At 44.4% G+C, this 15,585-nt stretch overlaps 1 protein-coding gene across 1 annotated transcript in view; it reads right to left on the bottom strand.

Moving 5' to 3' along the window:
* The window catches only part of CSMD2 (CUB and Sushi multiple domains 2), a 653,863-nt gene that overhangs the window by 590,415 nt on the left and 47,863 nt on the right, over window positions 1-15,585 (bottom strand). The window contains 1 exon segment of the mRNA XM_055082266.1: window positions 2,039-2,255. Within this exon segment, the coding sequence (XP_054938241.1) occupies window positions 2,039-2,255 (217 nt within the window).

The raw sequence follows: 15,585 nt of genomic DNA, 5'->3' as shown, positions 1-15,585 counted from the left end.
ATGTGTATATGTATAACTGATTCACTTTGTTATACAGCAGAAACTAACACACCATTGTAAAGCAATTATACTGCAATAAAGATGTTTAAAAAAAAAAGACCAATAAAATAGGCAAACTTCTGGCAAGACTAAATAAGTAAAAAGAAAGAAAATGCAAATGCATGGGAGCAGATACAAGAAAGCGGACATGATCCCAGATAGCGTGGAGGTAGAAATGCTGTATGGGAAAACTATATAATTCTGAAACGAACCAAAATGAGCACATCAGGCAGATGACATGGATGAGGAGCCCAAGCAGGGATGACCTTGTGGAGGTACAAATCCCAGGAGCCTTCTCCTCAAACACAGCTGGTTGGCCAGAGTGGGCTGTGCCCTGGCTGGGAATACATCCAGGGACCCCCTGCCAGGACCACCTCCTTAGGTCCCAGAACCCCCACCCTTCCCGGCAGGAGCCATCCCACCTCTGGGGGTCTTCCACACTTCACTCTCAGAGCCAGAGAACCCAAATGGCAGAAGACAGAGCTTTGACCACACGTGCGTGGACCCTGCCTGAAGAGAAAAGATGGCTGGAAGAACTTCAGGATGCAGAATAGGCCTCCAGTCATCTGCACCCCAACTAGCCGCCCCACTGGCCTGATCTGACTTTCTGTCTTTCAACATCCCTCAAGGGTCTGCGCTGGTGCCCCATCGATGGGGTCACTGGAGCTCGACATCTGATGGTGACCTCGTCCAGTCTCCTGGTTTTAAGCACTAACCAGTCCCAGTCTCCCAACTTTATATCTCTAACCCCGATGTCCTTGAACTCTAAACTCACATATTCAAGTCCAGGCCTGCCCCCTTCCCAATTAGCATGTCACGTCCTTGAAGATAGTAGCTTTGTTTTGCTCACTGCTGCGTCCCCAGCACGCAGGCCAGTGTCTGGAACATAGTAGGTGCTCATGAAAAATTTGCGGAATGAGTAAGTGAAGAGCACTCCAGTTCCTCCACCCAAGTTTCACTGAACACCTACTGTGTGCCAATCCCTGTGGAATGTCAAGGGCAGATGGACAAGCCTGGTCTTGTCTAAGAGGAACCACTAGTCAGGGGAGCCCCAGATGCCCATCCCAGCTGCAGACATGGCAGCTCACCTCTGCACTGCCCTGAGAGGGCAGGGAGCAAGCAAGAAGAGGGCTGGCTCAGTCCTGGGAATGTTGTCTGTGACTCTGATCCAAGAGCATCTTAAACAAAGCCTTGAGGACCCCGGGGTCCCCAGGGCTTGGCTGGTAAGCCATTAACCCTTTGTCTCCCTGGGAGCCCAAAGCGTATCTTGCAGGACCAGGACGAGTCTTGCAATGGAGGCACGGCAGGCCAGCAGGTCAACAAAACCTGGAGAGCTATGACCCTGGGGCCTTGATCTTTGCCCCCCAAAGTCTGCTCTTCCTGCAGAGGTGGGAGCCTTCCTCCCTGTCTCCCTCCTTGATGTGAACTCTCCCCTTGGGAGGTAGCTCAGGAGCACAGGAAAGCAGTCTCGTCCTCTCCATTGTTTCCTCTTCTATCAAGTGTGCTGCGGTTTAAAAAGTAGAAACTTCCCTAAATTCTCAATTCTGTACCCACAGCCAAAGCCATGCAAATAAATGCAAGGCAAAATCCAACAAAGTATTGATGGTTTTCAAGTCGGGGATGCAAGACATAGTTGCTATTAGCCTTCAGTTCATATCTGCTGGGTCCAAGGGATATACTTCTGTGTGTGCAAAGAATATACATCAACAGATATGCACACATACACACATATGCATGCGAAATCAGTTGTAATAGAAAGACTTGAATTGCTCTGTATGTTTTCTATCTAGTCTTCCCAAATGTCCTACAAAAACTCCTGCCTACTGGGAACTTCTAAGCAGGAGAAAGGAATTGGGAAAGGTAAAGAAAGCAGAGGAGTTCAGGGCAGGCCTCGTAAAAACAGAGGTCTTTGATGATGACAGTTCACCCTGCCTGGTTCTTCCTCTCAGCAAGCTTGGCTCAGGCCCAGCTGTTGGCCACGGGGAGGAGGGGGTGGTACCTGGTTCGCAGGTTCTCTGGCTGGGGTGGCCCATCAAACACCGACAGGACGTCAAAGTCCTCCTCCAGGGCGAAGGACTGGAACACAAGCTGGATCCGGTGCTGGTCCTCCGCGGTGATGGTCCACGTGCAGTTGGCGTAATTGGGGTAGCCATACGGGAACCCTGGGCTCTCAACGGTGCCATTGGGACCCTGCAGTTGGAACGTGCAGTTCTGGCCTGGGAGAGAGAAAGGGAGCTGTTCAGTACGGCCAGAAGAACTCTGAGAATCTCCCAGAGAGATGGGAGCAGTATGTTAGAGGATCATGAAGCCCCTTTTCCAAGTGTTTCCTCTGGACCGGCCCATGCTCGGTGCAGAGGGAAGGAAGGTGGGGGACTGACACACTGAGCGCCAGCTTGCTTGTGCCGTGAGCTGTCAAGGTGATAATATGGGCATCGTTGTACTCAAGCCTTAGAACAACCCTGTGAGGTAGGAAACGATGCTCAGAGTTTGAACTAAAAGGCCAGCAGACCAGGTGGAACTTCCTCTTTACAACATTAAATGCCAGACTGATGATTTCAAATTTTCTCCATTTTCCACGGCCTCCTGACCCTCCAGCCTCCTCTTCTCAGCCCCATCCCCCTCTTCCCATCTCCACAGAGAATAAAAGCCATCAGTGGGGATTCCATTGTCTTCCCAATTCCAAATCCGTCTAGCCTGCCCCACACGGTCTTCCTTCCTCCTGCAGATCAACTAGCCCTCCTGCAATCTAAACATATCCCTTCCATGTGCCCTTTGGATCCCATCCCTCTCTAATCTTCAAGAACCTTATATACGTTTCTCTCTTAGGTATGTTCCCAGTATTCAATCATCTCCTCTCCACTGGAACTTTCCCATTTTAAATGTGCTCAAGACTCTTCTTAAAAAGCCAACTCCCCATTCCACTTCTCTTCTCCCTCCAGCCGTGTCTCTCTCTTCCCCTTCTCAGCCAAAGTTTTAGAAAACACTATCTGTCTGTCCTTTCTGTCTCTATTTCCTTACTCCCAGCCCATCAGTTCTGCCTTCTGGTCCTGTCAATCCACCCAAACAGGTCTAAGGTCACCGATGGGTCCAGTGGCTATTGTTCAGTCCTCATTTTAACAGACCTCTCTCTCAGCTGCCTCTAACACTGTTGCCTCCTTTCTGGAATCACCCCTCCCAGGCCAGAGCATCTCGGACTACACTGCACATGAGCAGCGCCTGGGGACCTGGCTGACATTTAGATTCTGATGTACAGCACCTGGGAGGGGCCAGAGAGTCTGCTTGTTTACCTGGTGCCCTGCAGATGCAATGATGCTTTGAACAGCCTGGTCCCCGGCTTCCTCCCATACCGCTCACTCTCCATCTTTCCTCCCATGGCTCTTTCTCTGGCTCCTTTCCAGGCTCAGTGTTGGGGCCTCTCCTCCTCTCTGTCTGGTCTAGAGGACCTTCCCACTTGTGCACTGATGACTCACAACTTCACAGTCCAGGCCAGACCTCTCTCTGAGCTCCAGACCTGACACCTCCTTCAGGTTCGTGGTGTCCTCCACCCACCCTTTCCCGACACTTTCCTCTCCTTCACAACCCCATGGACAACCAACCGATCACCCTGTCTCTGTCTCTGCTTCCCTCGACCCCACAGCATCTCTCCCCCAGACTGCCATAAAAACTACCTCCTAACTGGTCAACTGCGTTTACCCTGGTCCTTGCCAACACTACAGCTGGGGGTGTCTTTTCAAAACAGAAATCTGATCAGGTCACCTCCACCGACATCAAACCTCCCATAGCTCATCATTGCTCTTCAGTAAGGAAAAATCACTTGTAGACCTATGAGGGTCTCTGCATGGTTTGGCCCTTAGTGACCTCTTACCCTTGTGTCCACTAGCTTTCCAGCCAAACCCCACCCTTCTAAAGGACTTGAACAGACAGTTTCCCAAAGAACATATATAAAAGGCCAACAGGTACATGAAAAGATGCTCAACATCGCTAGTCATTAAGGAAATGCAAATTAAAACCACAATGAGATATAACCTCATACCTGTTAGAATGGCCATCATCAAAAAGACAAGAGATAACAAATGCTCGCAGGGATGTAGAGAAAATGGAACTCCTGTGCACGGCTGGTGGGATTGTAAATTGGTGCAGCCACTGTTGAAAACAGTATGGAGGATCCTCAAAAAATTAAGAATAGAACTATCACATGATCCGGCAATTCCACTTCTGGGAATATATCCAAACGTAACAAAAACATTAACTCGAAAAGATATCTGCACTTCCACGTTCATAGAAGCATTACTTATAATAAACAACACATGGAAACAACCTAAGTGTCCATCGATAGATGAATGGATAAATTAGTAGTCAGATACATACACACACACACACACACACACACACACACACACACACACACACACACACAAATATTATCCAGCCATAAAAAAAAAGGAAATCCTACCATTTGCAACACCATAAATGGACCTCGAAGGCATTATGCTAAGTGAAATAAGTCAGAGAAAAAAAGATAATACTGTATGATATCACTTATACGTGGAACCTGAACAAACAAACAAAAGAACCCAAAAAACAAACTCATAGAAAAACAGATCAGACTTGTGGTTATCAGAGGCGGGGGGTGGAGAAGGGAAATTGGAGGAAGGTGGTCAAAAGGTACAAAGTTCCACTTGTAAAATAAATAAGTACTAGTAATGTAACGCACAACATGATGAGTAACGCTAACACTGCTGTGTGATACACAGGTAAGTTGTTCGGAGAGTAGATCCTAAGAGTTCTCATCACAAAGAGAACATTTTTTCCTTTCTTCTTTTCTTTTTATTGTTTTTACATGAGATAATGGTTGTTAGCTGAGCCTATTGTAGTAATCATTTCACAATATACATAAATAAAACCATCGTGCTGTAAGTCTTAAATTTACACGGAGATACGTGTCACAGACGTATATCTGTGAGAAAAAAACACCCCGCCCTTCTCAGTCCTTTGTACTGGCCACACTCTCACTGCACAGCCACAGGGCCTTTGGGTATGATGTTCTCTCTTCCTAGAATACACTTCCCTCCCTTCTTGGCATATTTTATTTTTGGCATATTTTTCTTTCAGATGTCTAGTCAACTGTCTCTCCTTGACTAGTTCAAACCCCCTACAATATGCTCTCATGATACCATCACCGCTCCTTGGTAGCACTTATCACAGAAGCAAATGTCCATGCTTCCATGGGATTAATTCATAAGTATCTGTTTTCTTGCCAGGCTGTAAGCTCCATGAGAAGACAGACCATACTTGAGTTTTCCCATCTTTGAATCCATAGCCCAAGCTCAGTACCAAGCACATGGTAAGTTCTCATTAATTTAGCATAGTGCTTGTATTTAGTGAGTGTTTGGCTAGACTCTCCTCTGAGAACTTTACATATATTAACTTGTTTAATCTTCACAACAGCCCTAGAAGGTGGATACTATTCATATCACCTCCATTTTACAGATGAAGAACTAAGGCAAAGAGAAATTAAGGAAGGGGTCCAAGTCACCCCGTTACTCAGAGATGGGATTAAAAAGTAAGCAGTCCACTTCAGATCCACCTTAACTATGATGCTGATAAACTGACGCAATACTAATTTTTTTAAAGCCCACTTTAGGGATTAACTGACAAAGGACAGTTAATCTCTAAAATGACTTTAATATTGAAAAATCTCTTTTAACAGAAAAGAGGGATAACACAAAGTATCCCATTTAAAGAGGAAAAAAAAGCTAAGGTCTTATGAATAAATGCTAAATGGGCATTTAATAAAATTAGACATGTAACCCTGATTAAAATAAGCATTTGGAAGTAGGAGAAAGAATATTTCCTTAGCATGATAGAGCATCCATTTTAAAACAATAACTTACATCCTACTTATGGTGAAATGCCTGATTAAGATCAGGAATGAGATAGAAATGCTACTATCACCTCTGAGATTTCACGCTTTATTGGAAGAGCTAATCCATGCGATGCAAGAAAAAGAAATAAGAAAGGAGCAAGCAGAATTATGATTTGCAGATGATATATTAATATACCCAGAAAACCCAGGAGAATCAATTAGGAAGCTATTAGAACTAATAAGATATTTCAGTAAAGTAGCCAAACACAAAATAAATATACAAAATCAATGACATTTCCATATGCAAGTGACAGATACAAATATAAGGAAAAAAGGTCTTATTTATGATAACTACAAAATGCATATAATAAATGGAAATAAACTTAATAAGAAACGGGCACTGTATAAAAATAACATTTAGAGAAGGATAAAAAATTTGAATAATTGGAGAGACATGTAATCTTGAGTGGAAGACTAACTTCTGAAAGGTTAATTTGGAATATTAACCTTTTGAAAATTTAATTTATAAGCTTAATGTAATTCTGATCAAAAGCCCAATAACCTGTTTTAAATTTAGTAAAAGTGTACCTAAGTTTAACTGGAAGAAATAGACAGTCGCAGACAATGGATATTTTTTGAAAAGGTAGAAACTGTAGTATTCTCATTCTACAAGATACTAAACAGAATCACCGAATGATGCTTTGAAAATAGTGTGGAGGTGGCCCAAGGGTGGATAGGCAGAACATGACACAGTATTACAGCAATAGCTTTAAATAGATGTAAAAATTAAAATATATATAAGCATTAAAAATCAGTGAGAAGAGATCAGCTAGGTGGTTTGTGACCACCTAGAGGGGTGGGATAGGGAGGGTGGGAGGGAGGGAGACGCAAGAGGGAAGAGATATGGGAACATATGTATATGTATAACTGATTCACTTTGTTGTAAAGCAGAAACTAACACACCACTGTAAAGCAATTATACTCCAATAAAGATGTTAAAAAAAAAATCAGTGAGAAAAGAAAAACATTTTGCAAGGTCAACTAATTAACTGTTTGAGAAAAGAACTAAGTTATCTTGTCAATTCACACCACATACTAAACTAAGTTTTTTAAAAAGTCAAAAAATAATTAGAAGAACATATACACAAATAATTATCTGACTGTGATTTTCTGAATGTAAAAGCTGTGGAATATACTACAAGACTGATAGTTTATACAGTTTATACAGAAAGTATGTGTAGGTCAAAAATAGAGACAAAATCAAAAGGCACACAAAAAGGTTAGGTAGAAAAGTATCAATAAAACAGTTAATACAGAAAGAACTAACTAACCAGTAGGAAAACAACAAGCACTATAATTAAAAAGTTGGACAGGGTCTTGAAAAAGTTAGTTCACAAAGGAAGGCATAAGTGGCTCCGAACCCAGAAAAAATATTCAACTACAGTAATAATGAAATAAAGCTCCTATCTCCACAACTTTTAAAGGAGCCCCCTGGTTCATGTTCCTGAACTTCACCTCACCGGCACTGGCACCAGACCTACTCAGCTCATGTCTCTGAAATCTGTCTGGTGATGTCATGGCACCATGTCATTCACTCACTCATTCATTCATTCCTCTAGGTAAGACCCTGTGATGGGCCTTGGGGCCTGGATCATAGACCCAGACATAAGCAAATACTTCCACATGGCAATACTGTGCTACAGGGCTGCACAGAATGATCCTGGAGTATAGACCCAACAGGGGTCACGCCTTGAGGACCATCCTCATTCGTGTCCTGGTCAACCGCTGATACCAACATTCACCACCATCCCCAGCATCCCAACTGCTGTGTGGGTCTGCAGTTTCTGATTCAGAACCTGGGTATGAACAGCGTCTCGTGCTGCGGAGAAAGAAATCAGGGGGGCTCTAAACAGAGACCCTGGGAACACTTTCCGCGTACAGGGACAAGAAAGGTGACAGAGTAGGAGGCAGGAGGCAGGCATAATCCTGGGAGGAGAACCAGAGTGCAGTTCCATACAGGAGAAGGTGACTCGGTGCATTGAGCACCACAGGAGGCTAAGGTGAGGGTCTGGGATGAGGTCACTCGGTTTGACGTCTAAATGGTCCCTCTGGAAGTAAGGATGCTGAGAGCGGGAGCCCTGTCCTGGTTCCTGTTGCATCCCCAGGGCTGAGAATTCAATAAGTATTTGCAGAATGGATACATGAACTTCAGCAAAGACAGGTGGCAGGTGACACGGTGGACAGAGGCCAGATTGTAAATAAGTAAAGGCAAGATTGGCTGGTGAGAAGGTAGAGGCCATTATATTTTAAACAATAATGTATATATCTTCCTCCTTGCGGAAAATTTGGAAAATATAGGCAAGAATTAAAAAAAGAGGAAACGCTACAATCTCGCCTTCCTCTCAGAGGAAACTGATGTTAATATTTTCTTTTTTTTCTAGATTTTTCCACGCATATTTCACATCGTTGAGAAAATATTATATATATAATTTTGTGGGCTCTTTTTTCAGTAAATTATTCTTCAGTTTTAAGTTGTAAAAGGCAACGTTACTTGTAATATACATGGCTATGCATACATGCAACACAAAGATATAAGGACAAAAGGGTCCCCAATCTCTCTCCCTTCTACTCACTCCAAAGCTACCAAAGTTAACCGGCAGGTAACTCTCTCCTCTCCAACCTTCTCATTTCTCATGCAAACAAAGACATTCTGGGAGAATTTTTATTATTCTTTTTAAAAAATGAAATCGTAGTTGCACTCATTTCTCTGCAACCTGCTTTCTCATTTAACACTACATCGGGGACAGCTTCCAGGTCAGCAGAGCCATATCTAACCGATTTTTTTATATAAATGTGTAATATTCCACAGCCTGGATGTATCTCAATGTATTCAACCACTCCCCTGCTGATGGCCGTTCAGGTCATTTCTCGGTTTTCTTTTGCAACAATTCAGTAAACATGACAACGTGAGCTCTCCCGCCCCAAGATACTGAATTCATAAACAGCATTTTAAATGGATGCGCCACATTCTAGTATATGGTTATACTAGAATTTACTCAACCATTCTCCTACTGTCAAGCATTTAAATTGTTTCTGGATATTTTTTTCTGTTATAAGTAAGACCTGGCCTCTTAGTAAGGTCTGGTGACTTCATGCTGGTCAGTGTGTTGGAAAATGCTTCTCCATGGCCAGAGTCCCAGACTGAGTGTTCACTTAAGTAGTAACTGCATCCAGCTTTGGTTTCTGGGGGGTGGGCTGTCCATAGGAGGCTGGCTGATCTCTGTGGCAGACGCTGCTGGAGATGGTTAGACAGGGCTGGAACCCCGACTCATTTGGAAGTCTCCCGGGAATCAAACGTTGGTTAGTGAGTTGAGGAAGTTATAACCCAGTATGGAAGTTCCTTAAAAAACTAAAAATAGAACTACCATACGACCCAGCAATCCCACTACTGGGCATATACCCAGAGAAAACCATAATTCAAAAAGACACATGCACCCCAATGTTCACTGCAGCACTATTTACAATAGCCAGGACATGCAAGCAACCTAAATGTCCATCGACAGATGAATGGATAAAGAAGATGCCCTCAGTAATTTTAATTCCTCCCTTGAGGAACTATCTGATGAAATTTTGGGCTCATTTTCCACTGTGGTGTTTATTTTTTCTCACTGAGTTACATATTTATATCTTCTATGCATCACATGTGCTACATATACATTTGTAGTCGTTTTGGCCTTTTAATTTTATGATGATGTACAAAGGTATATAAGTTTTATGTTCTTAAATATTCCATGAGTTCTTACTATTTTTCTTATTAATTTGTGCTAACTCTTTAGAGAATCAGGATTTCACTCTTTTGTCATATTTGCTGAAAAGGTTGTTTTTCACCTGTTGTGTGCTTTTTGTTTCATTTAGATTTTTCATGTAGAATGAAATGTTTGGTTTTTACAGGCAGCCATCTTTACCTGTCTTTTTCTTGGTAATATATTTTTTTCCTTTATTGAACGTTTAGAAAGATTTCCCTCTGGCTTCTCATCCTACTCAACACAGCAGCCGAAGTCCCTGCCACATCTCAGAAGCCCTACTTGAACGGACACTTCGCTGCCCCGACCTTCTCTCCTGTCACTCATCCCTTCATACCTGTGATGGGCCATGATACCTAAGCCCATCCCATGCCCACCTTGGGACCCTGCACTTGCTCGACCTCCAGCCCAGAAAGCTCTTCCCCAAGAGCTGTGTGACCTGATCCCTCACTTCCTTCAGACTGAGTCAAGTAACATCACCTCACAGCCCACCCAAAATGAAATCCAAGCCTCCCTCCTCTCACGCCAGCCCTCCAGGTTCCTGCTTTATTTTTTCCACAGCACTGAGCATCCTCTGACATCTATCTTCTTGTTTATTTTCAGTGCCCCCCTACCCCGATAGAATGCCATCTCCATAAGAGCAGGGGAGCTATTTTGTTTCTACTCTCTCTCCAGCTCGCAGACCTGTACCTGGCACACAGCAGACGCTCCCAGAAGAGTTGTTGGTTGAATGAATGATTCATGCATATTCATTGCCTACCCAGCTCTCTGAGCTTGGAATGCTCTCTCTCTAGTTCCCTCACCCAGCAGACTCCAGGCACACTAAGACTCTTTACCTCTTCTGGGGAGCCCTTTTGGAACCCTCGAGATAATGGCAAGTATGCTTCCTTTGTTTGCTCATCCTTAGTGGATGAATTAGTGAACCAGTGAATATCACTGCTTTCACCAATGGTGACATAATGATATGTTTATGTGGCTTCTCTAGCCATAGACTCCTTGAGATTTCATTCATAGTTTTACCTCTAGCACCTAGCTCAATACTTGCTCATAGTAGTCACTCCATAGATATTTTTGGAATGAATGGATGAGTGAAATGAATTAACCTTTTTATAATACCCAGAAGACACCTACCAACCTACCACTTGTGTATGTATGGCGTATTCTGAAGGTGGCTTCGTGAAAAGGTTAAAAGCTCGGGTTTTGGAAACACAAAGCCTTCGGTTCAAATTTCAGTTTTGCCACTTAATACTTTGTGGGCAATTTAGGTAAACTCTTTAAACTCTCATTTCAACATCTTTAAAATTAACAACCACTTCTAGGATGGTTGTGAAGATTAACGTGATAATATCTGCTAAATTGCTAAATACTCAGTATAGTACCTGACACACTATAAGTAATCAATAAATACCAGCTAATCTTTCAGTAAAGGTTTGTACTTTTCTTTATATAGGTCTCAGTCACATCTTGTTAAGGTTATTCCTAGACATTTTATGCCCTTTTTCTTGCTCTAGTGAATGACATTTTTTCCCATTTTTTTTTTCTAGCTGGTTATTACTGATATACAGAAAACCTATTGATTTTTATATATTCATCTGGCATTCAACTGGGTCTCTGAACTCTTATTAATTCTAAAGATTTCTCAGTTGATTCCCTTGGGTGTTTTAGGTATACAATCATGTTGTCTACCAATAATGATAATTTTGAGGAGATAACTCTTTTGAGAAGTTTGGCAGGAAAATTCAATTCAATTCTGCAAATATTTATTGACGGATAAGGTTAGTTTGGGACAAATTTAGTTGCAGAAGCCAGTGGGACATCCAGACAGAGATGGCCAGAAAGCAATTAAGGTCGTAGACTGCAATGTGGGAGTGCAATCTGGGTTGGAGAGATGGATTTGTAGAAACCATGCAGTTAATGAGACTGCCCTAAGAGGAAACACAGAGGGGTGTGGTAGATGCCAGGTAAGCCATGCCCGCTAAAGACACCTCACCTGCACACAGGGAGCCCACTGTATATCTCACTTCTACAATGGGACTCTGGCTTATCTCTGTGCCTGCCTTCTGCAGGGGCACCTTGTCTGGACAGGTGGGAGAAGCAGGGGCCAAACAGTATCTTTGGCCTCTGCGGTCACCCTTTAGTTGTGAACCAGAAGCCAGGGTCATAGAGATGCTGGCACTGGGCCTCATCTTAGCCCCTCTCCCCTGCACATTATGCTTGTCACACCAAATAGCTCATCATCTACAAACCTACAAACACCCCACGACCCTTCAGGCCTTGGCCCATTGCCTGGAATGCCTTTCCCTTACCTTCTCGACCTAGGAAACCTTACTCACTGGTCCAGATTCAGTTCATATAGCACCTCCTCTGAGGAGTCTCCCCTCGTTTCCTGGGCAGTTGCTAAGTTTTCTCTCTCTCTTTCTCCCTCTCTCTCTCTCTGTCACTGCAACAGCCAGCCGCCAAATTCCATGCCTCTTCCCTCCCAATCTATCCCTTTCAAAAAAACAAACAAACATACAAACAAAAATTGGCCTGCCCTTCTTGCTTAAAAATCCTTCAATGGCTCCTCTGGGAAAAGCCCACAGTCCTAAACATGGCACACAAGACTCCCCCTTGAGCCACCCACCGCTCCTCTCCCAGGCTTGGCTTCTTGCCGCTTTCCCTTACGTGACACTCCAGCCCAAGCCGGGCTCTCTCTGTTTGGTTCCTTTGATGCTCTGTGCTCTTTTGCTCCCTCTGTCTTCAAACTTGCTGTTCCCTCTGATTGAAGCATCCTTTCTTCATCCTCTGATCTTACCAACTCCTATTCATCTCTTAGGTCTCGAATGAAACTTCAGCACCCCCAGGAGACCTTACTGACCACTGCACTAAGGTGTGCTCCCCTCACCCCAACACACACCCAAGCACACACCTCACTGTGTGTCCCCCCAGAGCCCTGCACCTCTGTCATCACTCACAGCACACATCACGGCATCACTTAACTGTCTGCGTTCCCTGGGAAGATGTGGATGCTGTCACACTCACACCAATCCGCAGCACCCAGCATGTTGCTTGGACAACAGGTGCCCCGTAGAGATCTGCATAATGGCTGCACCTTGCACGCAACTCTACTGGGTCACACATCCTACTGAACTGCAGACCCAGAGCTCCTCCAGGGTTGTACTACTCCCTGTAAGCTTAGTGCCCAATGCCTGGTATATGTTGTAGATGTGCACCCAGTGTTGGATGAGAGAATTATCACAGGTATTTCTAATGAAGACATGCATTGATTTTTTTTTTCCCCTAGAAGTCTTAACAATCCGAGAAGTTTCCATTAATGTGTCCAGGGTTTCTCACCTCAGCACTATTGACATTTGGGGCAGGACAGTTCTTTGTTGGGAGGGCTGTCCTGTGCATCAGGATGTTTAGCGGCATCCCAGGCCTCTACCCCTGGGTGCCAAGTAGCACCTCCCAGTCGTGACAACCAAAAATGTCTTCAGACATTGCCAAACGCTCACTAAGAAGGAAAGTCACGTATACATAAGAACCTAGCCTCCCACCTTTTTTCATTCATTTTAGGGGACTTGCAGGCCAAAGAAGCCCACCCATGGACCTCCTAGACCAGGGGTTCTTCACCTTTGTTGTGCCGTGGCCCCCTTTGGCAGCCTCGTGAAGCCGTCTCAAATGATCTTTTTAAATGCATACAACAAAATACATAGAATTACAAAGGAAACCAATTATACTGAAATATAGTTTTCAAAATATTTCAAAAGTTTCTCATATAGTATTACAGGTGTTCCTTTATTAATCCATTATGAACAAGGTCTAGCCGTGAGCCTGAAAAATACTGTAGTTCAAAGCACAAATGTTCTTCCTAGATAGCTGCAACTACTGTAATGTTCCATGAAAATACCTGCGATCTTATCAGTGACAAATTCACAGGTACTGCTAGCACTGCTGTACTTTGTTGCTCATATTCATGATGAATAGAAATGCTAGGCTTCAGTAGAAGATTAGTGAAAATAAAGATGCAACTTTCTCCATCCAAGTTAGAGATGCCCTGGATTCTACCCAGAACCTCAGAGGTCCAAGCCAAATTCACGCTTTCATTCAGCAAGTCTGGGGAGGGCTGCTTAGTTCCAGGCTCTATGTATGTGGGCGTGGGTGTGTGCGGGTCTCAGGGGTTGGGATTGGGGGTTGGGAAATGGGAGGGGTGGATTGCGTATAATATGATCCATGCCCTCAAGGAGTTCACAGTGGAGTAGAGAAGACAGACAGACATGGCCCATCTTACTAACCGTGTCTCCGCTTGCTGAGTGGTTTGCGGACACCTCACTATTGGATCCCAGGGGCACAGCGGAGAGCACATACAAACACACCCAGAAAGACACGGGTGCTTTGGGGCAGGTCTAAGAAGGGGACCAACATTTATCCACGTGCTTCCCTAACAGCATCCCCCTGAATTTAGCAATGACCCTTTGAAATGGCTGTCCTGCCCCCACCTCCACCACTTTATAGGTGAAGAACCAAAGATCCTCAAGGCTTAAGAACGTGCTCAAGGTCAAACAGGTAGCAGCAGCGGAAGAGCTGGGATTCAAACACAGATCTGTGTGAAAGCAAAGCTCAGGCCCCTCCCTCTGCCAGGCTACAAGATTCACACACCACCTGGGGACACACTTCCAAAGCTACGGTGCTGTTTCCACTCTGCGCCCAGCTCTCGCGGCAAAGCCTGGGATTTACTGAAAAGAGCTTTTAGCACAGTTGCTGGGCAGCAGGGACAGGGAAACAAAGCAGGCTCTCCTTCTTCCTCAAGCTGGAGATGCACGCAGCAAAGGCACCAAACAATGCACGGCGGACGGGGTAAGGCAGCAGACCTGTCCCTGTGCCACGTCCAACTGCTCTGGGGGGATAATCCCGTGCCGTTCAGCTTCCTAATTCTAACTCCAGGCTCTCTGATTCTCCAGGACATGCTGAACACAGAAGCCACCACAGTGGACCAAATATGATTTTCCCTGCCTGGCAGTACAGATGCAGCTCTTTTGTCATCATTTTGAGCCAATACCAGCCAGGGGTTGTTTATCATGTTGACAGGGAATCCTGGACCAGCAGAGGTATCCCTGCATTGCTGATGGCAGAGCTTCTCACTCTTTGGGTTGTGCTACATCCCTGGATCAGCGCCAAGAGGAGAGGCCAGGTGTGTCTGGGAACAGGTGCCTCTGCCGGGCTGGTCGTGCTCCTGCCTGGGTCTTTCAGAGCAAACATAGGGAGATATCACTGAGCTCTCCTCAGCTGAGAAGACACTTGAGCTGTGGTTTGGTTCAAAGGATGGGGGTGAGTACAAAGGATGGGGCTGAGTACCAAAGCTGTGGCTTTGGTTCAAAGGACGGGGCTGAATGACACACAGAAGTTCAGGTCTTAGCAAATTCATTCATTTATTCATTTAAAAAACAGTATTGAGCACTCACTATGTCCCAGGCACTATCCCTGCCCTTATGGACTTAGTCTAATAATACTAGATCATTAAACATTTTTTCCTCTGCCAAGGGCTGTCTTATGTAATTTACATCTAATAACTCATTCCATCCCTACAACTGTATTAGATAGGTACTATTATGATTCCCATATCACAGTCAAGAAAACTGAGGCCCAGGAAGGTTAAGTAACCTGCCCACGGTCAGACAGCTGATAAATGGTGGAAACAGAATTCAACCCCAGGCAATCTTGTGTCATATCCTGTCTTCTTAACCACTACTCCATGGATGGGTGGATTGATTTGGGGGGTGAGGGGAGTGGCTAGATGCCAATTTTGGCCAATGTGATAAGCCATTTCTCTTTCTAGACCACTCTGATAGACAAAGAATGTTGCCTTGGGGAGCTCTTTTCTAAAGTATCAATCATCTC

Source organism: Physeter macrocephalus, chromosome 3 (assembly GCF_002837175.3).
Source record: "Physeter macrocephalus isolate SW-GA chromosome 3, ASM283717v5, whole genome shotgun sequence".
Lineage (NCBI taxonomy): Eukaryota > Metazoa > Chordata > Mammalia > Artiodactyla > Physeteridae > Physeter > Physeter macrocephalus.
This window is presented reverse-complemented; position numbering and strand designations above follow the sequence as displayed.